Source organism: Ammospiza nelsoni, chromosome 5 (genome assembly GCF_027579445.1).
Source record: "Ammospiza nelsoni isolate bAmmNel1 chromosome 5, bAmmNel1.pri, whole genome shotgun sequence".
NCBI lineage: Eukaryota > Metazoa > Chordata > Aves > Passeriformes > Passerellidae > Ammospiza > Ammospiza nelsoni.
In genome coordinates, this window is record NC_080637.1 from 68083532 (window position 1) to 68106375 (window position 22844).

A 22844-nucleotide genomic window follows, 5' to 3' on the forward strand; every position below is an offset into this window, starting at 1 on the left:
TGCAGGATGGGTTTCCTAGGATGCTGGCTGATCCCAGAATGCCGGTTGCTGTCAGGGATGCAGGACGGCTTTCCTAGGATGCTGGATGAATTGTCAGGGAGGCAGGACGGGTTTCCCAGGACGCAGGATGGCTTTCCCAGGATGCCGGTCGCTGTCGGGGATGCAGGATGGCTTTCCCAGGATGCAGGATGGATTGTCAGGGACACAGGACGGGTTTCCCAGGAAGCCGGTCGCTGTCGGGGACTCAGGATGGCTTGCCGGGGATGACGGTCGCGGCGGGCCCGCCCCGTGGGCGTGCCGGGGCTGGTGCCGGCCCTGCCGGTGCCGCCCGGCCGCAGCAGCAGCGGGAGGAGGAGGAAGCGGCGAGCGCGGCCGGGCAGCGATCGGGGGCAGCAGCGGCCGCCGTGTCCCCTGAGGGCCGGCGGGACCATCCCGGGGGAACCGGCCGGGCAGCGGGGCCGGGAGGCGCCTGCTCCTGCCGTGCCGGGCCCCGGTGCCGCCTGCCGGCGGCCTGACATGAGCTCGGCGCCGGCAGCATGGCCTGTGCCCGGAGGGACGGCGAGGCGGACGGCGAGCCCGACCGCTCCCTGCGGCACATGCTGCGGGCCATAGCGGAGGAGCGGAGCCGCGCCGGGCTCCGGCACGACGGCCTCGGCGGCCTCGGTGAGTCGGGCGGGGCGGGCGGGAACCGAGCCGGGCCGGGAGAGCCCGGAGGCAGCAGCAGCACCCTCAGCCCCGGGCCGGCACCGCGCCCGCCTCACAACAACGCCCACAGCAGCAGCAGCACCTGTTGTGTTCCACGGGCACGGCCCCTGCTGCCCGCCCCAGCCCTGGGGATCATCCCCGCTCCATTGTCTGAAATGCCCTTGTGGGGAAAAACGCTCAGGCAGCACCGCGCACATCACGCCGTGTTGTATTTCTTAAGCGTATCGTGTGTTTTGGGATGGAAACAAGCGATTTTGGGCGCCTCTGGGCAGCGCTCGCTGTTGTGCGGCTCTCTGGAGATTGCGAGGCTGGCGCCTCCCTGCTCTGTTTAAATGACTTCACTCTGCTCGCCGCGCTCTAGTAAGCACAGGATGTTGTGGCTCTTGCAGGTCGGGTAATTTCTTAAACCGTGGAGGATTTCTTGAGCTTTCTGTCTTGTTTGTTTCCATCTCGACTGATGTAAATTTCACCCAGCGTGTCTTTAGGTTTTGGCGAAGCTTATGCGCTGCAAAACAGAAGTTTCAGGTGGAAATTCGGTCGACTTTAGGCAACAGAATGGTGTGGCAGCTCATTAACCAAAATTGTTCACATCAGGAAACTCTTCTGGACAGGCTAATGAATATAAATTACTTATTTTTATATGCAGCAGTAGAGATCATGGAAATTGTTCTCCACATCCAAAATTTCTGTCTACCTTATTCAAAGCTTTTGTAAAGCCAGAACTGGACCTCTGTTCTAAGGGGGTGAATATCCAGAAGTTCTTGCAGGGGCAGTGCTTCAAATGATGAAAAGTGATGTACAACACTTGTTTCTCCCATGGTGCCTTCATTAATGACTCCTCCCTCCTCAGCTTGTTTATATGGCCCCAAAAGTCTCAGCCATTTCTGAGTCTTTGTTAAAAGCTTAGAATAAGTTCTTATTCAGGTTTTACAGGCTCTGAGGTTTGGATGAACATGGGGAATCTCTGGTTCTCTGCCTTTGTGCATCAGTTTGTCTGTCAGTGCGTGCTGTGGTCTCCTTTGGAAGGAATGGGCTCTCTGTTCTTCCCTTTTGCTTTGCCACAGAGTGGACTCTTGTATGAACAAAGAGAAATGATTCTTGGTTCTTTATGCCTTTTTTTCTGATAGAATTGGCTCTCTGGGATGTAATATAGTGTTGAAATGTTACAGGGCCTAATAAAGCAAGTAAAATGTTGTGGCAAAGAAATTGTAAATGATAATTAAATGCCTGTGAGATAGCATTCATTGGAAAGCTTCTGTCAGGTCCTGTTTGGCCATCTCATGTTTGAATGTGTGATAAAGAGAAATATCAGCATCACTTTCTTCTGCTGAAATTAGGAAAGGGAAAAACTGTGGCAGCTGGTAGGACCATGCAGGTACTTCTTCTCTGCTTGTGTTTGAGCACACATCCACAGCAGCCCATCATGCTGAGTGGCTTGGGGACGGTCACACAGGGAGCAGCACAGTGGAACTCCTTTCTACCAGGTGAAGAATAGAACCTCAGGAGAGCTGCTTAGCTCGTGGCACTGAGGGGCTGCTCCTGGCTGTGGAGATTTGCATTTTGCAGTGTGCTCCCTGATCCTCAACATCATCAGTCTCAGCTGATGAGAGCTCTTTCCCCTCAGCTGTGATTTGCTGCCAGGTCAGTAAACTGTTTAAATACCTCCTTTAGGAAAAACACCTTTAGGAGAAACTGTAGATGAAGCCAAGGTGTGATTTTGAGCTTAAACTTGTGTGTGTCTGCCTTGTACTAATGAAAGCTGTTGCAAGGCACAGCTGGAATAGCCTGGGCTGTGCTGGGCTCTGGCAGCACAGCAGATTTTCCTCAATTTCAGAAGTCATGGAAGCAGTCACAGTCCTGTCTGGGTTCAGCACAGAGGTTCTGTCTGCCTTTTGTGCCTGGGTAGCACATCACCTGTGGGGCTTTGGGAGCTGCACACCCACAGCTGGTTTTATATTTGTGGTGGGGTTTTTTGTGGTGGCCGTGTCCTTCTGAGCTGTATCAGCAGGTGAAACCTGTTGTTTTCAGTTCCCTTCAAATCAGTTGGCAAAGACTCCAACAGTGGCTTTTCCCTGAGTGCTGCTACTCCCCCAACAATAAAATGGGACTCACTGGGTCCCATTTTCTGTGTTTTCTGGAAGTGAGGCTGATGAGGAGGAAATTGCCATTTTTGCTGACACTGAGGTTTGGCGGGAGGAATTGCTTTGTTTCAAGAATGTCACATAAACATTTGGACAGGCTTTGTTTAGAAAGGTAAATCCCCTCATGTGATGGGATTTTCTGTAATGTCCTGTTTATGTAAACAATGTAGCACTTCAAAATAATGACTCATGTCATTATTTACCAGGCTGGGGAGGGTGATGTCTCTCCAGGAGCTCTTGGCTGGCTGCTGGTGTCACCCAGTTGGACAGCTCTGGTGTTTGTTGTGCACTGAGGCCCCTCTGAAATGCTGCTGGTTGCAACACTTCTGTGGCAAAACACTTCTCCTCCTGAGGGAAGGATGGATGTGCTCTGTGTGTCCTCAGCCAGGCTGCAGGAGACACGCTCCTGGCTCTAAAGTTTTTTTTTTAACTTCTTAAGGGTCTGAAGTTTCCTATTGGCCAAATCCCTGAACTGGGGAGTGTTTTAATTTTGGTGGTTCCTGATACTAATGTGTAATATTTCCAGATACTTAATTTCCTTTAATTCAGCGACAAGTTGCCCTGCTTTTGGAGTAGGAGAGTGGGTTTGGGTGGAGTGTGGCTTTATTCCTGCTGGAATTTGGGATGAGTAAGAAAAAATAAATGGGTAGATCTGAACAATCTCTTGAACTGTGGCTAGTCTGTAATGGGGACATGGAGTGGGTGAAAAATTGAGAAGTCCTAAAGAGTGTGGAAAGAAGGTGAGTGCAGCCCATGGGGCTTTAACAAGCAGCTGAAAACTGAGGTGTGCAACAGGAACCTGTTCCAGGTGCCAGCAGAGAGGCCCAGTGGTGTTCCCTGTCATGAAGAATTCCTTCTGCTTGCTTTCCTGCGGATGTTCTGGGACTGGAGCAGAGCAGAGTGTGCTTGGCACAGGGGCAGCAGGAACAGGAAGGCTCATCCTCAGAGCCAGAGGTTGCCTGGGCTTGTTTGTGCCGCAGTGCACAAACCTCAGGGCTCATCATGTGAGAGAAAACTGTGCTGTGATTCATGGGCCACATCGATGAGTAAGACCTGGAAAGAATTCTTTATCCTTCCTGAGAGAAGGGAAGGTGAGGTGGCACACAGCAAATGCTGGTCCCTGTGGTGGGAAACAGTGAGGGGAAAAGGATGAAGAACAGGGGAAGAAATTTTTTTGGAAAACAAAAAGAGGTTAAAATGAAAAATTAGAAGGAGAATTAATTTGGATTTGAAATATTCAGGCCTTAATTCTTTCATAGTGTAGTAACTTTTAATTAAATTATAATATTCCAGAAGGATGTAATTGTCTGTAACTTTGAAGAAAGTGTATCCACAGAGTAGGTGGAAGTGCCTGCAGAGGATTCACTGCAGCACAGAACTGGTTTGACAGGAGTCACTTTCCAGCAGACACAAAACATTCTGCATTTGTGGTTCTGGGAGTTGTGGAGTCAAAGGTGAGAAACTACAAAAGCTGCAAAGCTTTTTCTTCTTTTGATCTGTCAATGAAAATCACATCTGTCCTAAAAAAACTTGAGGCACCTATACAACCCAATTCACCAATGAGGGTGTTTTATTTAGAACAATTTTTTCACCTTAAAAAGACATTTTTTATTATTTTTAATTTATTATTTACACAATTCCTTTTGCCCTATTTATAAAGTGCTTTGCAGCTAATGAATATGGAGTGTTCACTAAAAAATGCATAGTCAAATACTGAGGAGAAAAAGAAGATACTAATGTAAGAAACTTACAAATAGTAAAATAAAAAAGTTCTTATAGTGGAGCTTCCTTATCAGTCAAAACCAAAAATGCCCCCCCACAACATTCAACCAAGAGGAATCTGTATTTCTTTTCAGGAAGAGTTCTAGAAAGTGCAAATACAATGCAAGATCAGAACAGGTTATTTAAATCAGAGTCAAAGTAGATACTTTGATTTCAAAGTGATTCAACCAGTTTACCCTTAGGTAAATACCCTGAGGTATTGAACCTCAGATTTGTAGTTGGATAAAGATGAGCAAATAGCCAAGAAATTCCAGTGTGAAAGATAGATTATTTTTAAACTGCTTTTTTCTTTTTTTTCCTGGCATTGAAAAATGTCTGGAAAACATTTCTGCAATCCGATACAAGAGGACATTTGATGTGTATGAGCATTGGATGGGGTTGTGTGGGAGAAACCACAGGTGGAGCAAACTTGGATCCAGTGGCTTTGTCCAGGGGATGGGAATGCATTTCTGCTTTTCCAAGGGTTTTGTGTCCTGGGATCCCATCCTGTCACTTCTACAGCCAAGTTTAGGAATTCCCTGTAGGGAATTCAGGCCATGCAGAGCAGCAATCTGGGGCCGAACTCTAGGGCTGCAGCTCACCTGTTTCTGTGAGGTTTTATTTTTTTGTTGTTTGTTTGGTTTTGTCTTTTGAAGGGGATTTGTTTAAAATTCTGTTCTGATTGTTCCTTAGAGCCTTGTTCATGCTGCTGTCACTAATAACCTGTCAGGTTTCCATCACCCACTGGTGTATTCAGGGATTTGTCATGTGGCTGCTGAAGGTTGGCTTCTGTCTGGAGTGTGACAGATACTCCGTGCCACATGGATAATATACCAAATTCTCTTTTATTACAGCTTTCACACCTTTTTATACCAGTTGGGTTATTAGTTTGTTCTTTCATTTTAACAGAGATGAAACCTTGTGGGATTTCTCATGTCCTGCTCAGGAGTGTACACGCTCAAATTATCAAACTCAGACTGGAGATGCTGAAGTAGAGAGGCAAGATTTTTCTAAAAACTAGGAAAAATCCAACACCACCACCCAAAAAAAAAAAAAAAATCCCACAAAATACCTTCTAGAACATTGTTGCCTTACCAAAATGAGCAGTTAAGTTTCTAGAGCATGGCATGTTGCTGCTGTTCATTTGTGGATGCTAGCAGAAGTTGCTGGATCTCCTCCTTTTTGTTTTGTTTCCTCCTTGGTGTTTGTTTTGTTTCCTCCTTGGTGTTTGTTTTGTTTCCTCCTTGGTGTTTGTTTTGTTTCCTCCTTGGTGTTTGTTTTGTTTCCTCCTTGGTGTTTGTTTTGTTTCCTCCTTGGTGTTTGTTTTGTTTCCTCCTTGGTGTTTGTTTTGTTTCCTCCTTGGTGTTTGTTTTGTTTCCTCCTTGGTGTTTGTTTTGTTTCCTCCTTGGTGTTTGTTTTGTTTCCTCCTTGGTGTTTGTTTTGTTTCCTCCTTGGTGTTTGTTTTGTTTCCTCCTTGGTGTTTGTTTTGTTTCCTCCTTGGTGTTTGTTTTGTTTCCTCCTTGGTGTTTGTTTTGTTTCCTCCTTGGTGTTTGTTTTGTTTCCTCCTTGGTGTTTGTTTTGTTTCCTCCTTGGTGTTTGTTTTGTTTCCTCCTTGGTGTTTGTTTTGTTTCCTCCTTGGTGTTTGTTTTGTTTCCTCCTTGGTGTTTGTTTTGTTTCCTCCTTGGTGTTTGTTTTGTTTCCTCCTTGGTGTTTGTTTTGTTTCCTCCTTGGTGTTTGTTTTGTTTCCTCCTTGGTGTTTGTTTTGTTTCCTCCTTGGTGTTTGTTTTGTTTCCTCCTTGGTGTTTGTTTTGTTTCCTCCTTGGTGTTTGTTTTGTTTCCTCCTTGGTGTTTGTTTTGTTTCCTCCTTGGTGTTTGTTTTGTTTCCTCCTTGGTGTTTGTTTTGTTTCCTCCTTGGTGTTTGTTTTGTTTCCTCCTTGGTGTTTGTTTTGTTTCCTCCTTGGTGTTTGTTTTGTTTCCTCCTTGGTGTTTGTTTTGTTTCCTCCTTGGTGTTTGTTTTGTTTCCTCCTTGGTGTTTGTTTTGTTTCCTCCTTGGTGTTTGTTTTGTTTCCTCCTTGGTGTTTGTTTTGTTTCCTCCTTGGTGTTTGTTTTGTTTCCTCCTTGGTGTTTGTTTTGTTTCCTCCTTGGTGTTTGTTTTGTTTCCTCCTTGGTGTTTGTTTTGTTTCCTCCTTGGTGTTTGTTTTGTTTCCTCCTTGGTGTTTGTTTTGTTTCCTCCTTGGTGTTTGTTGCGTTTCCTCCTTGGTGTTTGTTTTGTTTCCTCCTTGGTGTTTGTTTTGTTTCCTCCTTGGTGTTTGTTTTGTTTCCTCCTTGGTGTTTGTTTTGTTTCCTCCTTGGTGTTTGTTTTGTTTCCTCCTTGGTGTTTGTTTTGTTTCCTCCTTGGTGTTTGTTTTGTTTCCTCCTTGGTGTTTGTTTTGTTTCCTCCTTGGTGTTTGTTTTGTTTCCTCCTTGGTGTTTGTTTTGTTTCCTCCTTGGTGTTTGTTTTGTTTCCTCCTTGGTGTTTGTTTTGTTTCCTCCTTGGTGTTTGTTTTGTTTCCTCCTTGGTGTTTGTTTTGTTTCCTCCTTGGTGTTTGTTTTGTTTCCTCCTTGGTGTTTGTTTCGTTTCCTCCTTGGTGTTTGTTTCGTTTCCTCCTTGGTTTTTGTTTCGTTTTCTCCTTTTTATATAAATAAGACATCTTTTTAGGTAAATAAGATCACCCATCTCTTATTTATGTAATACTGTAGCTCTAGCAACATTAACTGCTTAGTTTTGTTGTCCTGTTAATGTGCTCTAAATCTTTAGTAAATTTTAAATCCATTTGGGAGTCTTGAGTTCTGTTTTGGAATTTAAGGTGGATGGGAGGTTTGTCTGAGGGATTAGGACACATCTTACCTGTAAGTTTCAGGATGGACCTTTCAAAGATTTAACATTCCGTCTGTTTGGATTCTTTCCAAGGAAAGAAAACTGGAATTTCCTGAAGAATGAAGTGTGCTGATCTCCCCTCTAAGTGTTAGTTCAGGGTGCTGATCAACAGAGAAAGCTCAGAGGATGCAGGTTTTTCAATAGCTGAAATATACAATGTCAACACCTGAAACAGCTGAAATACACAATGTCAGTAGCTGAAAAATACAGTGTGTCCTGTCCAGCTGCATTTCTGGAAAACCAAACCCCTGCAGATAAACAGTGACTGATGATTGTTGCATCTGCTTATCCCTGTAAACTGGCTCAGTAGGATCACGTAGCAGCTCACTGATGTTTAAAGTATTACCTGGAAGTGAACAATAAAATGGAAAGAGAAAGTTTGTATGAAATCAATTCATGGTGTCAGGAGCCCACTGAATAGTGAAGCTGCTTTTTACAGAGAGCCTTTAAAAGTGTGTGTGAAACAAGCTGGTTTTTTTTGTTAACCCAGTCCCTTGGGTTAAGCAGGGTGAATTTCAGGGAAGCAAGGTTGCTCTTTTTGGGGGTGTGTGCTCATAAAGAAGGCTTTGATTGCCTTTCTCTGTGCAGGAAATAAAATGCAGTCAGGATACAGGAGCAGCAGATACAGCATCCTGCTGCTGCTGTGGAGTTGTGGTCACCTGGGCACACTGCAGCACTAGTTCTGTTGGCTGAAGTTAATCAGATGCACCAACACTCCTAAGGAATTTTTTCCCCCTGAATTCTTACTGTTTAAGGTGCAAATTATATTATGTGAAGGCACAAATTATAAGGGACAAAAGATATGTGGATTATATTATTTATGTGAAGATTTATAGGGTTTTCTGCAATCTCAGGGCTTTAAAACTGAAGATTTTGTTGTTTTGGTTTACCTGGTCTCTAGGATAGACAGTGCTAGTACTATGCAGAAATTAAACCCTGAAAACAGTAATATTCTTTATCTTCCTCCTCTGGGAGTTCCCTAGACATGTTTTCTTAGGGGCCACAAGTTAAGTCCCTTTAGGTGAATGTGTATTTTGCAGGCAGGTGATGTAATGTGATGTGAAGTTCATTTTGGAGCCATCTCTGTCCTGCCACAGCAGTAAGGAAACTGCTGCTGGTATTGAGGCTGCATTTGGTGTTTCAGAGTATTTTTTTGCATAATTTTCTTTCTTATCTCAGAAGGCAGAGCAGATGTCAGGCAATCATCAGTCCTTCCATATTTGAAGTATTCTGGGTTGTTTCCAGGTACAGCAGTGTGCTGGATGTGCAGAAGTGCATTTGAGGTGGCCTGATCTCTTGAACTTTGTGGTGTTTCCCTGTGGAAAATGACATCACTGGGCTTTTTGTTCCTCCTTTTTGGGCAAGATGTGCTCAGTGAGTCAGGCTGAGGCTGCCCCTGGTTTTGCTGAAAATCTTTGTGGCTCAACAGTGACCCAGCTTTTCATGAGCTCCCATGGCAGGAATTGCCCTGTCACCACACCCAGAGTGATTTCAAGTGTCAGGAATATTGTTTTAAGTGTTGCTCCCATTTTTATCAATCTGTTGGTGCTGCATTGTGTCAGGTGTTCTGTAGGAATATGGGTGAGCACTGAGGTGGGGTTTCCTTTGAGCACATGGAGGTGGAAGGTAGATTTTTTCTGATTTGCTGTGTCTGGCAGTAACATAGGGAGTTTTAGCTCCAAACTCTGTTTGCATGTCTTAACTCAAGCTTGGATAAAAGGCAGAAGTGTGTTGGGAGTTCTTGGTCCTACCTTGCAGGGCTTGGTGTGGTCAGCAGGATCTTGAGAAATGGATTAAAATGCCAGTGAAGCTTTGGCTGTCTTTGCGCTATGAAGAGCTTGATTTGATTGCCTGGAGATGTTGAAACAAAATGAGGGAAGTGTTTTGAAATGCATTTATAACATTCTGCTAAGAGCTGTGAAGGATTTCACTGGAAATTTATTCCCCTATGTTGTTGGAGAGCAGATCCAGGAGATGTTGGATGTCTAGCAGTGTGACATTTCCAATAAGAGATTTTTTTACTTACCTGCCTTAAAGGACCCTGAGAGGTGGGTTTCAAATTTCCATAAAACTCAGTGCTCTGTAATATAAAATAATAAAATAACAACACACAGGGTGTGCAGTATGAGAGAAATAATCAGTCTTGGGATGAGTTTATTGCCTCAGGGAGTCACTCCTGCTTAGTGATTGCCTCATCTCATCCTCTCAGAAGGAAAGCAGCAAGTTCATGGCAGTACAACCTGGAGATAAAGCTCTGTAAACCCTGGTGTCTTTCTGAATCATGATGATCCAGCTTTTTATATACTTTGTAGGAATGTTGAGGTACCTTTTTTGTTTGTTTGTTTCTAATGAGCAGTTTAATTCTGCCTAAATAATGAAGGTCTGAACAGATGACCCTTGTTTTTCATAACAAGGGTGACTAAACTCTACTCAAAACATCATTTCAATTGTTAGTAGCCCATGTTTTATGTGATTAAAGAGAAACTGATTTCATCCTCTTTGATCTTTGAAAATAAAATCATAGATTACATTATGCTGAGTTCTTTGCTCTGACTCTTCAGATTCATTCTAGATTGTTCTTAATCAGTGGCTTTTCTTTCAAAGGAACAACAATTTAAATGTTTGCATTAGGTGCTTTAAAAATGACCAGAATAGAACTATGAGATTTTTCCCTTTCTTCTGTTCAACAGCTGTCAGTCTAACCCATTTGGTGATAGATATCTAAGTAGTCATATGTGTGTGTATATTTAATAGGATGCATTAATCCTGTGACACAACAGAAGTATTTCTGAATGGAAGAATGATCCTTTTGCACTTGTTCTACGCTTGAGTAGCATCCTAGAAGTCCTAGTTGCTCCTAGAAGCCAATAAGGAAAATGTGGTTGTGAGTCTCAAATGGAAAAGTGGAAAGGCAGGCAAAGTGTGAGATCCCAAGTACTCTGTTTGCCACCTTTACAATCTTGCTGTCTTGAATTAATTTCTAAAGTAACATTTCTAGGTATCTTCAAAATAAAGAGACAAAAAGTTTAGACTTGCTGTGTTGCAGCTCACTCTGATGTTTTGCTCTGAGGCTGCTGTAGCTGGTGCCAGCAGAGTTGCACTCAGTGTCCTGTTCCTGGAGACTGTGCTGTCTTCTCTTCCCTCCTGTGACATGGCCAGGAGCTCCACCTGGCCTGTAAATAACATAAATTCTGCTTTATTAACAAAAAACATATACATGGAGTTGTCTGTGATTTTTTTTTGCAGCAAAACTTGAATTCTCTGAGTTCCTTTCAAATTTGAATTATTTTCTACAACTGCCAGAAATGAAGAAAACTCCAGGTTTGAATTTTTTAGCTTATATTGTCCTGAATGGGTCAAAAAGGGAAAATAAAGTGTAGACATGTCCTTCCTCTGTCTTCTTTTCTGGTAAGAAACTTTGAATGAAATCACAAATGTTTCTTCAGCAAAAGGCTGTGAAGAATGCAGCAAGTAAAAATGTAATGCTTACCTTGTAATTGCTTGTCACTGTCTGTGCAACCTGAGGTTGAGGGCATTTCCTAAAATTTACAGAAAATGAAAGGATAGGGAGAATTTGGAGTTACAGTGGTTATATCTAAAGCCTTGGTGTGTCTTCAAATACAGGATCTGTGCTTTAGTGCTGTAATGATTGAATAGAAGAATGTTAAGATTTATATTCTTTACTTCTGAAAAAGTAGTTGCAACATCAAAAGGCAATAAACTGTGTGATCAAAATCTCAGGGGAGGATGTTTGCAAGCCCAGTGGTGGGCAGAGGCAGTAAAAGACCTTGTGGTGCTTGTGTGTGGAATTTTCTAAGGAAGACTTTTCTTCTTCAGCTCACATGTTCCTGCCTTGAGACCTTGTCACTGTCATGAGGCAGGAGAAGTGATTTCTCAGGAGATAAAGGTTGTGACTTTCTCTGGTTGTTTATAAGCCATTTTTGTAACTCTTTTTAGCCTGTTGAGGGTGATGTGGTGGGTGGGAGGGGAAGGAGGTCGGAAACAGCAGAGCAGAAGTGCTGAACAATAGACATGTTGTAGTTGGAGGCAAAAAGCTTCAAAGTCTCTTAACTCTTCAGTCAGGATTCCATTCCCTTGGCCAGGTTGCTGCAATACCCCCATGAACAAAACCTTCCAGTTCTGCAGGGATTTGCAGCCGTGCAAGTCTCCCCTTTGGATGAGGAACTGGAGCAGTGATGCTGGTTACCAATGGAAAGGGATGGCATGTTTTCAGTAGCTGAAATATTAATGCAAGACTAAACCTCTGTTTATGAACTAGAACAGCAGCTTTGCAGTAGCTGCTCTCTCCCTTAAGGAGCAGGGTGCTGGCTTTAGGGCAATTTTTGGGTTCTGTCTGACTGAAGGTGGTATGTCACATCTGTTAATAAAATTCCCTCCCCTTTCCTCTCACAATAATAACCATTTCCACAGAGAGCCAGTTTTTTTCTCGTTTCCAGTTGTTTGGTTGTGGACTAAATGAAATTCTTGTGCCTTGCTTGGGACTGTCAAGAACTGTCCCTTTCCTCACGTGTATGAGGTGCCTGCAGCATGCAAACCTGGGGTGCTGATGAGGACATTGATGCTCTCCAGCCCTGCAGGACAGCCTGGCTGTGCTTCCCTGACAATTTGATGGTTTCACAGCAAAGTGAGCAGCTGTTAGAGGAAACATTTTTCTTCCATGCACAGCTGTGATTTGTTTGAAGAGAGTGGCCTGCATGTGCCATAAGAGGAGATTTCACTGGGGTGGAGGTGAGTGGGCAGGCAGTTCACTGTTATTTCTATCTAAACAGATATTTGTATTTGTTGTCTTAGAAACCTGCATTAACAGTAATATCAATGCTAAAGGGAGTGCTGTCTAAATAGCTGAAATATCCAGGCACTGGCAAAGACACTCAGTTTGTTGGACAACCCAACCCTGAACAACCCTAAGTGGGATTTTTAAAGTGCTTTTTTTTTTTTAAGAAATACATCCTTCTTTAGACTGGTTGTCTTATGTGTGCATATCAGGTTGGGCACTCAGCTAAGAGATGGCAGTGTCAAACAAGTTTTTTTTTTTAAATCTTGGCTGCAAGATAGGTGAAAGTGTTGGTTGTCAGCTTCTAGAAGTGAGTGGGTTTGTGGTGTAGAAGGTAAGTGAGAATTATGGCTTCCACTGTAAGGTTGCCAAGTGCTCACTCAGAAAGATGCTGCTGATGTTTCCAACCAGAAGAGAAACTGAATTTGGAAAATGCCAGTCTGTGAGAGCAAGTATGGCCGGGAAATAACTCTGCTTCTCTGCCAGCTGCTGTGTGATAGCTGCTCCTTCCTTCTGCCTTGACAGCAAGCTGCAGCCTGGGCAAAGATAAGGTGCTGGGGGAGGTACCCACATGAAATTATCAGTAACAACCACAGTCTGGGTAGTTTTGTAAGGCTGGAATACTTTAAAAATACAATTTGCTGGTTTTACCTGACCTACCACAGTAGTCTCTCAGATAGGACTTTGACAGTGGTGTTTATTAAGTGTGAAAATGGGGATCTTGGATGTCATAAATTTACAGAAGCAGCAGTCTGTGATCAGGGGGGTTGCTTTTGCTTTGGCAGAGAACAAAAATAGGATATATTTTAGCAGTGAAAACACATATTTGTGCTATTATAGACAAGTTTGTGCACTCCAGCAGGGCCAGCACACTTTTTAAGTTGCCAAGTGACCTTTCCAGCTTGGATCTAGGTCTTGGAAAGTTTGGGACTGTTGCTGGGTAATCCTGAAAGCAGCAGTAGGAAATGTGTAACCATTTGTCCCTCTTTCACTGGATTTAGTGTCTGCATCCAGTGGGGTTGCCTCTGTTGAAGGAGAATGTGTACACCTGCACTAAATCCCCAATTAAACCAGCTCTGAAGCACAGCAGCTTCTCTGCAGTTTCTAGGAAAGGCATAACAAGGTGATTCCTCTGGTGCTTCCCTCCTGAGTAATTTAAATCTGTGGATTTAAGGGATGCTGCAGCCCTTTGGGAATTGCACATAGTTTGAGAGTTTGGGTGCCATTTCCAGAGAAGTGAACTACCACATGCTTTGAGAGGCTGAGGTACAGCAAAGGAGCTGACAACTGTTGGATGAGAATGGATTTATTATTGCTGTGCACTGCAGTTCAGTAGCAGGTAACCAAATCCTTTCAATTGTGTTGACCCTTCCCAGAATTAGTACTCAAAGTAAACTGTCAGATGTCTGTAAAATGCTGTCTTTATTTTTGGTCTTTCGTACTGACCTGTCATATTTGATGATTTTTTCTCTAAATTTATCTTCTAGGCTTACTCTTGTTGGAAAATATTTCTCATGTTAGTATGGTTCCATTTGAATTTTACCTTTTCAAAGTGCAAATCTGTAGATGGTGCACAGTTGTTTATGCTTTTTAATTATGCAGGCTTTGATTGGCTTTTGAGTATTAACTGAAAAGATGGTTTCCTCAGCATATGGTGTAATAGTAAAGAAGAGACCTGTAGGAAGATGTATGAGCTTTAGGAATACATTTTACAAATCTTTTTTCTAGAGGAGATTGTGTTTGTCTTGTCAGCAATGGTGCTATGAAGCAATTTTCTGTGGTAGAAGAAGTGCTGGTAAAAATGGAAATGGAGAATTGAAACAAATGTGGATGAAAGAAAGTAATCTCTTTCCCACCTTCCACTTCTGAGTAACACAGAAACCATCCCAAGGAGAGTAAAGCAGAAAACTGCAATGCCCAGAGTCCAAACTCTGAGATTTTTTGATGCTTTTGTGCAAGTGAGCACTTATTTCCCTTCAATATTCTCACTACTTGCATGAAATGAAGTGACAAATAAGCAATACTGGGGTTTTTTTCCAGGATGTGAGGAATCGAAGTCCAAATTTGAGGAAGCTCTGAAACCCCAGGTAGACTTTGTGACCAGTGTTTAACTTCAGTCATGTTCAGTTATGCTTTCCTTTGTCTCTTTTAGTGGACTTTCAAAGTACTACACAAAAATTTGTGTGTCCTTTGCATTTTGGTGGCCAGCATCAAGTGCATTCCAGTGCTGTAATATTTGACACTGCATGGCTGTGGTGTCAACCTTAGCATGAGCTGCAGGATCAACTGAGTTGTTCTCTTCATGTGTCTTCAACTTAATAATAATGTGTCTTCAATTTAAATAATCCATGAACTTGTGTTGGACTTCCACAAGGTCATCCTGTGCTCCTCTGCATGGGAGAAAACAAAGGGAAAGCAAACATGGTAAATGTAATCAAAGTGGCAGATTATAGGTGAAGTTCAGAAAGTGGAATTAAAAGTGTTCCAGAAACTGAAGTTTTCTAAAGTGACCACAAGTACTTTAGAAAGCAGTTGGGGATGCAGATAAGATATGTTATTATCTTATCTTATCTTATCTAGATAGGTTATCTAGATAAGATATCTAGAATGGTGAGATGAGTACTGGGCAGAAAATCTTAGTTTGGTGAGAAAATAGGTAGAAAAACCCCAAAACCAAAATAAAACCCCAAAGCTGAGAGAATGCTTGTTAACCCATGGTGTACCTTCTCTCCTAAGGTAACAGCTCTCTGTGGGAGTTGTCCTACTGGCCTTTAGCTGTATTCTATTTAAGGAGGTGCTCAATTCACCACTGAAAAACCAATTTGGTCCTTAACAGAACCCCTTTGTGTTGTGTATTGCTCTCCTTTGGTTGTGCATTGCAGATGTGCCTAAAGCCACACTCAAGTTTACTTCTGTGAATCCCTTCTCTCTTGGGTGAAATTCAGTTTAAAAAAAATAGCAGAAACGAATTGTTTGGCTTGAGAAACATCTGTACAAGATCTTAAGGGCAAGGGAGGAAAGTGAGAAACTTGTGTTGGTCAATTGCTCTTCAGTGCTAAGAGCATTCCTCAGGTGGGTGGAATTGTTTCTGTTGTTGATGCAGTGGGTTTTTACAAATTTAATCTTGGAAAATTAAAGCACATGAAATATTGAACTTTGCTGTGTGAGGTATTGTTGATAAAGATGTATTAAAAGTTAGGAGCTCTGGGATGAATTTTCTTAATGCAAAGCTGTGCAGTTTCACATGTGGTTGTGAAAGCTCTCATGTTCTCTCCTTTAGGTCTGTAATGTGTCCACTTGTGCACAAGCACACTGGAAATCTGCACTGTTCTTCTGCCTGTGCATAAGGCTTCTTCCTTTTAGTTGTGCTACAGCTCTGCAATGAGGTCTGAAGAGCAGGGAAAAAGAGGAGATAGTTTTGTGGCTGGGTTTAGCCGATCAGCAAACATCATCTTCACAGAGCAAGCTGGTATTACCTACTCTGGGACCTGTAATTGTTCCTGTGTTCAGTGCAATCAAAAGTGCAGAAAGTTTCTGTGGCATTGGGTCATTTTTAATATTGTAGACTTGAAAAGGTTCAGAGAATGGCAGTAGAGGTGCTATGGGGATGACTTTTGTACACGGGATACTTCACTAGCAGGGTAGGACTTGTCAGCCTGGCAAAGGGATGCTCCAGGTCCTGTGTGCCACAAGATATTTGTGAAGTAGTTGGTGTGAATACAGTGTGTAGGCAGGAATCACTCACTGTGCCTCTCTGTGAATAAAACCATTGCTTAAAGTTGGAAATTGGTAGGAAAGAAAACCCCTGTTAGTGAAAAAGAGAGACTGGGAAAACTGGTTCAGTGATCAGAATCTGAATTTACTGTGGACTACCAATGCTAATACACTGTTTTAGGAAGGCTGGTAATGTTTACTGCAATGATTATGTTAAAATCACATACACAAACTTATGCATATTACAACATCTCTGGCTTGCAGAGTTTAATGAAATTTTACTGTTCTGGTAAACCAGTCTGATTGAATCTTCTTTTAATCCTCAAAGTTCTGTTTGCTCTTGCCAAGGCATCTTGTTATCAAACCTCTTATGCTAACCAGGTCCAAAATCCATCATCTTTCCTGTGTCCCAATATCTCAACAAACCCCCAAGCCCCTAAAAAACTCCCAAACCAAACCAGCTCCTGTATGATAAAAGCTGTGGTTTTCATGGTCACAAACAATTGTAGGTTGTGAAAGTCTAGGTGTGTCCAAGGAGATGATGCCCAGTAGTAGTGTTTCTCTATGAGATGTAATACAGAGAGAATTTGAAAAATTTCTTCTTTAATTTCATGCTATGCAGTTTTGGATTATCTGAATTTAGCTACTTTGTGGTATATGTGTGCTGATCTTTTAGTAACTCTGTGGAATTACTGGATATATAACTTTGATCATTAAACTTCATTGTGCTGTAGAATAATACCCCAGTGTTAATCCCAAAAAACTCCTAAGAGACAAGAAAAATAAGCTCTTTGTGTCACTGTTTAATGAACCAAGGCAGATCAAAGTGCTGGCAGGCGGATGGTGTAGCAAGAGGTTAAACTGCAGTTCTGTGGTGTCCTGTCAGGACACTCCAGAACACTTGATGATACTTCTATTGATAATTGGTGTCTAAATAGCTCCTTGGTATCTTTCCTGTGTTTCCATGGGTGCTCTTTGGCTCATCACTGCTTATGCTAGAGTAATCTACACATCAGAGAGCATTTTTGAAAAAGAATGGCTTAAAGCATGTTTCTCATTAAGTACAAGTGAAATATTTGGAAGGTATTTATTTATTTAACTGATCTTTCTCTGTGGCAGGATGACAATATTGCGTTATCCTGACACATGGAATAGTCAGGCAGGGCTGCTGAGTGACTAACTCAAACCAAAAGAGTTAAAGAGCTGGTGATGGGGGCAGACAATCCTCTTCTGGTGGTTTTTTGGCTTGAGCTTTCATGACTTCTGTACAATCTGGATCATTTGTGAATGCTTCTTTTTGAATTCAGTGTCTAACTATGTGAAAGAGTTTGTTCAGAATGGGCAGGTGCTGTGGTTAGAGCTGTCTGGCTGCTCTCACTGTTTTATCTCCTGATTAGACTCCTTTCTCTGATTTCAGTGTGCAGAATTGTGCATCTTTCTCTGATGATTTCAGTGTGCAGAATTGTTGTGCCTCACACCCCTTGCACCCCCTCCAACTCCCCTTTGTTGCTGAGGAAGTAATTAAACCTTTGGGCCCTGAAATAAATGTTGAAAAAGACCCTTCAGGTGATGAGTTGTTAAGCCCCACTCTCTGTGCTTTGCCCTCTACTTTGTGTTCTCCAGCTGGGCAGGTTTGCAAGGCCAGAGCCTCTTCTGGCTGCCTTTTTCTTCCTTAAGCCCTTTCCTAGGTGAGCTAGAGCCATCTCTCACACCTTTTTTTTTTTTTATCCCAGTCCTGTATTTTCTTTTGAAAACCAGCTGAGACCTTCCTTTTCTTAAACTTTTCCTGTAGATTGTAGAATTGCTGGTTGTGTTTGAGGCCTGCTCTCCCCATTCCAGAAGTCTATAAATACCCCAGGGGCCAAGCAAAGTCCTTAAATACATGAGACATGCATTAAGTGTTTGTAACTTTGACTGGCAGGGCTGTCTGTGCTCTTAGGCACAGCAGTAATGACCAGTACCTAAAAGGATTTCATGGTATTATATTCATTAATCTTGCTGTGTTCTGACTTTAATTCTGGGTAGATTAATGGAGAAGAGGCAGTTTCTGTCAGGAGGGAGAGTGGTTAAAACAGTAGGAGCTGCAGGAAAAGGTTGGGAAACAGATTGTAGGTTTCCGAGATTGGTGTAGGATAGCAAGACCAATTTTGCTGAGTTTGGTAAAAGCATGATTTAAATGGAAAAAGCAAAGCAGCTCAAAAGACACCACCAGATGCATGAGATATAGGAAATACTTCTCTAGTGATAAATTTTTAAATAGAATAATTATGAAAAATTAAAAAACATGCTTTAGAAGTCAGGATAATATGTAGTTACACCTAGCTAGAGTTATGTCTATTTAAATTCCTGGAATATATGGTGCATATGGATGTGGGGAATATATGGGTGTGTGCATGCCACACTTGGTGGGGTAGAATAGTTTAATGTAATAACTTGGTGTCTAAATAACTATTTAGTGCAATAAAGCAGTTTACTTTAGGGTGTTATAGATGAATAATGTGGTGGTTGGCTCTCACAATTAAGAGATGAATATTATGTGTATGTTAAGAGAAGTTTTGTGGATATATAGTGATGTTATTTGTGAAAAATGCCAATCACTTGTTTTTAAAATTTTAAAAAGTTTAATAATAGAACGGTTGTAAAAATAGCAATATAATTAGAGTAATAATAATTTGGACGATTTGGATTAGGATAATATGAGACAATAAAAACAGACAGTTACAGATGTCTGGGTACCTTTTTCTGGGCAAAATAAGCCCAAAAAACGACACACCTGAACAGAGGATTAACCCTTAAAAACAACAGCCTGTTGCATATTCATACACCTCATACATGATGCATAAATTCCATTCAAATACAGGATTCTGTCTGGTCAGTGTCAGCTTCTTCCTCTTAATTCTAATGGCATCGTCCTGGCTGAGTGAGGCGGGAAGAAGTTTGTTTCTTGTGACAAGAGAGCAATAAATTCTTTTTCTCTGAAAGATTTAGGTGTCCTGTGGCTGCTATCTTGGAGTCCTTTCTTTAGGAAAAAAGTATCCTACATAGCATAGTTTCTATTTTAACATTGTTATAACCTAAAACTGTATTTAACTCACTGCTTAAGGAAACTAATACAGCATAACTTTCTAACACAACACCTATAATATTCATTTTCATATTTGCAAAAAGCCAGTCATAAAATATGCATTTTTCACATTATTGTAATATGTCTTCCCGTAGTCCTCTTTCCCCTCCCCCTTGTAATTGCCTTGGTAGTCAGGACACTTGGGGAGGGTCAGCTCATTACTAGGAGGTGTGGCATAACAACACCTGAGCTCCAATTGAGATGTAGCAAAGTGATCTCCACTGCTGGATGGCAGAGGAGGAGCTGACTGACAAAACCCTGGGAGGGCCTCAGCTGTAGAAGGCAGAGCACCCATTTTGCAGAAGAGCACATGGCTGCTGGTCATGGAGACTCCTGGCACTGTAATTTTTCCTTATTCAGCCCTTTGTTGTATTTTAAGGTTTAATAAACCATTGAGATTTTAGAAGTGAGCATTGTTTCTCACAGGGGTAAGGAGGAGGGTTGTGTCTGTGACATCTGTCTTGCCCCTGTTGCTCTGTTACCGTGTTTCCTTCCTTTTTTAGCCAAAGTTCTGCCAGTAAAATGTTTTCCTTCTGTATCACCTGCCTTCCAACTATTGCTTGCCACTGAACTTTGGAAGTTCACTGGAGTCCCATTTTTGTAAGGTCAAGCTGAAGGGATTAAGTGGTGTCTCTGTAGGTAGTCTTGGGAAGAAACCTGAACTTCAGATTTCTGATGATCTGGTTAGCTGGCAACTGTCTCTAGAGAGGGAACATCCATTCTTATTTTATAATTGCATAATTGCAACCTTATACCATCAAAGGTAGCTTTAATATATGTGAAGCACTTCTTATATTGTCCTTGCAAAATACTTGGCTAAACTCAGAAAGAAAATTAAATACAGTGTGAGTTGCTTAGAACTCTCATTTCGTCACCATACTGGGGTTGTAAAGATCTTCATTAGTGTTTAATTAACTCCTAAACATCTAAGGATAATTATTTTACAGAATGATCACTGTGGCAGTGTTGGATGAAATGAGTTTTATAATGTTTCACAGTGAGGAGAATCTCCTGGCAGACTAAAGGAATAAAAGCATAGCAAGAAAGCAACCTTGTGTAGCTGAAATTATTGTTCTTCTAAGCTCTGAGTGGTACATGCTGAAAAAAATTACTATCCACTGAATGAGAAGTCTTTTATTCTATTCTTTTGAAACAAAATAATAACCTGACACTTCCTTTTATCCAATGATTTTTTTGAAGGCATTAAAAAAATAAATTCATTATTTTCTATGTGGATATGAAGTCAGTTCCCTGAAATGAATGCTCAGTATAAAAACCTAATAGGTAAGAAGAAAGACGTTTATTGCATACCAGTTGACATAAATTTTGCTTCTAATGAGGATAAAATACATGTAAATGTATAATTACAGTAATTGTTGTAGTTAGGATTTGTTCATGACAAAGGTCTCATAATTATATAACCTACTTTGGATTTATTAAGATTTATAGTCTGAACTCTTAATTCCATTTTATTCCTTTAGAAGTGGGATTTGCTAGGGGAGGAGCATTTTCAGGAAGCTGACTTACTGCATGCTCTCAACTATAGATGTTTCTAATTTTCTTCTTGGCAAAGCTGGAAGGCTTCTAGTGAGAAGCTGTAAATGACCAAAATTACTGTAATGTGGGGATGTTATAGTGGAAGGCATTCCTCAGTGGACATTCTGGATCTGACAGTTTCAGGCTTTTAAATTGTAATAGATTTTCTCCCTCTCAATTTTTAAGTTCTGGTTACAAATAAAAATGTTTTGTCTCCTTTGCAAGGTAATGCAATTTAGTAGTAGCTTTTAAAGGCTATTTCTTCTTGTGTGCTGTTGCACATCCTCGCTGCTTCTACTAGAATTGAAAAAAAGCAGCTCTTTTGCTGTGGTTTGGCTCTTTTTGGCTTCAAGACGAGTCCTGTAGCCACTGCAGCCGCAAGTTACAGCATCCTCAGGCTGGTTTTAATTACAGCAGAATCTGCAAGCATCTCTGAAGCAAGGAAAAGAGTTTTACATCTCATCAGCTTCAGGTGGGGTTGAAATTGACAGTGATCCAATGTGGCTCTAAAGGTTTCCAGGGTTTTTTCCCCTGCATTGTGCTGCAGTGCTGAAATAGGTTCAGTGCTGCAGCACTTTTCTCCCCAGGTTTTCTGTTTAGACTAAGGTTGAATCCGTGGAATCCCTTTGTTCTGTGTTCCCCAGCAAGGGTAAAAGCACACACAGAGTCCTAGTATTCTACCCAGTTTGTTCTCCTGCAGGTATAACCACCCAATAATGCATTTGTTAAATATATATGCTGTAACCACCCCTGAATACTTATTTGAGCATAGTAAATTCCTGTGGTTTATAGCCTAAAACACACCTGATGGTGTCAGCACCTCATGGACAGTTTCTCAGAGTTTTGCATGTACTGTAAGAACCTAGAAGTGATCAATAAACCCTTTTTTATAATGCTGGATTTAGATAACTTGATTTTGCATTATCAATCTAGGAGTGCCTTGCCTAGACTTACTTTGTTTATGGAGCAAACCAAAGCAAAGTATTTCTGAACACTAGAGCACTTTCATAGGTTGTTCTTACAGAATGTGCATTCATTTTTTAGCTTTTCCTTTGTCTTTCTTAGAACTTCAGAGGAACTCAGGGCAATCCTCTTTCCTCCTCCCTCCCTATCTCATTAAGGTTGGGAATTCAGGTACTCCAACCCCACGAGATTTTGAGTTTCTTTGAGGCTATTAGTTAGTCACTATAAATGTGTGCCATTTTCTGCTCTTTGCTAAATATAGAGGTAGGACTGGGTCATGGTGTCCTCAGCTGTCACAGGTACCACAGGAACTTTCTTAACCTAGCTGAACTTTGTCTCAGCTGCAGGGATTTTTGCCTTCACTATTCCAGCTGAGGGTGCTGCTCCTCAGCTTCGTGGCTTGGATGCTTAGGAATCAGCTTTGAATTTCCAGCCTGCATGTGTGTCAGTGGCTCATTTAGGGACATTTGGCCTTGTGTCAGTGAGGTTTATCCTTAAACCTGAAGAGTTCCTTTTCTCTTCTTGGTATTCCTGTGTGAATATACAGGCCAGTGATAATCCTGTCCTTTTTCAGACTGATTTTGTGAGTCTGAACACACTGGACTCCACTCTTACATGCTCTCAGGTGTAACTATTTCCTGTACACAGTCCTGTTCATTTGTGCCCTAAGGAGACATTCCTGTGATGAAGATGCTCAGGATTCTGTATTTAATCTCTCCAGCACTTGATTCCATTTGTCCACTGGAAAAAAATGGATAGGCCTTAAGTACTCAAGTATTTAGTGCAGATTTTATTCAGATTGCACATTATGTTCCATGCTGCCTTAAGTAATTGAAGCTACTTCACTGCAGTCATGCAAATAAAGTAATTGCAGTGTGGCCTGGAATTAGCCTGCACTGGGAACTAACTACCTTGGCCTTTTTCTGTTCTCCCTCAGCCTTTCAATTATTTTTTTTTAATCAGCTATATGTATATTTTCAAACACTGTCCTGCTTGATGTTGATTTACATATTCTGTGCATGGTCCATCAGTGGATTTTTATTGTGGTTTCAATATTGCTTTTTTATTTAGTTTGGGGACACTTAATCTTTTTCTTTCAGTCACACATCTATCTGCTAAAATTTTGAAAGTCTAATCTCCTGCCTACCTCAGTAATTAAAGATTGGAAGAAAGATTTGTCTGGCAAAT

General features: G+C 41.7%; 1 protein-coding gene across 2 annotated transcripts in view; it reads left to right on the forward strand.

Annotated features, from left to right (window-relative positions):
• Positions 1-359: 359 nt before the first annotated feature.
• Positions 360-22844, forward strand: part of KIAA0930 (KIAA0930 ortholog) — a 53391-nt gene continuing 30906 nt past the window's right edge. For both annotated transcript variants that reach the window (XM_059471922.1, XM_059471923.1), the window contains exon 1: positions 360-663. In XM_059471922.1, the coding sequence (XP_059327905.1) occupies positions 537-663 (127 nt within the window). In that variant the 5' untranslated portion in view covers positions 360-536. The remainder of the gene's footprint in view (positions 664-22844) is intronic.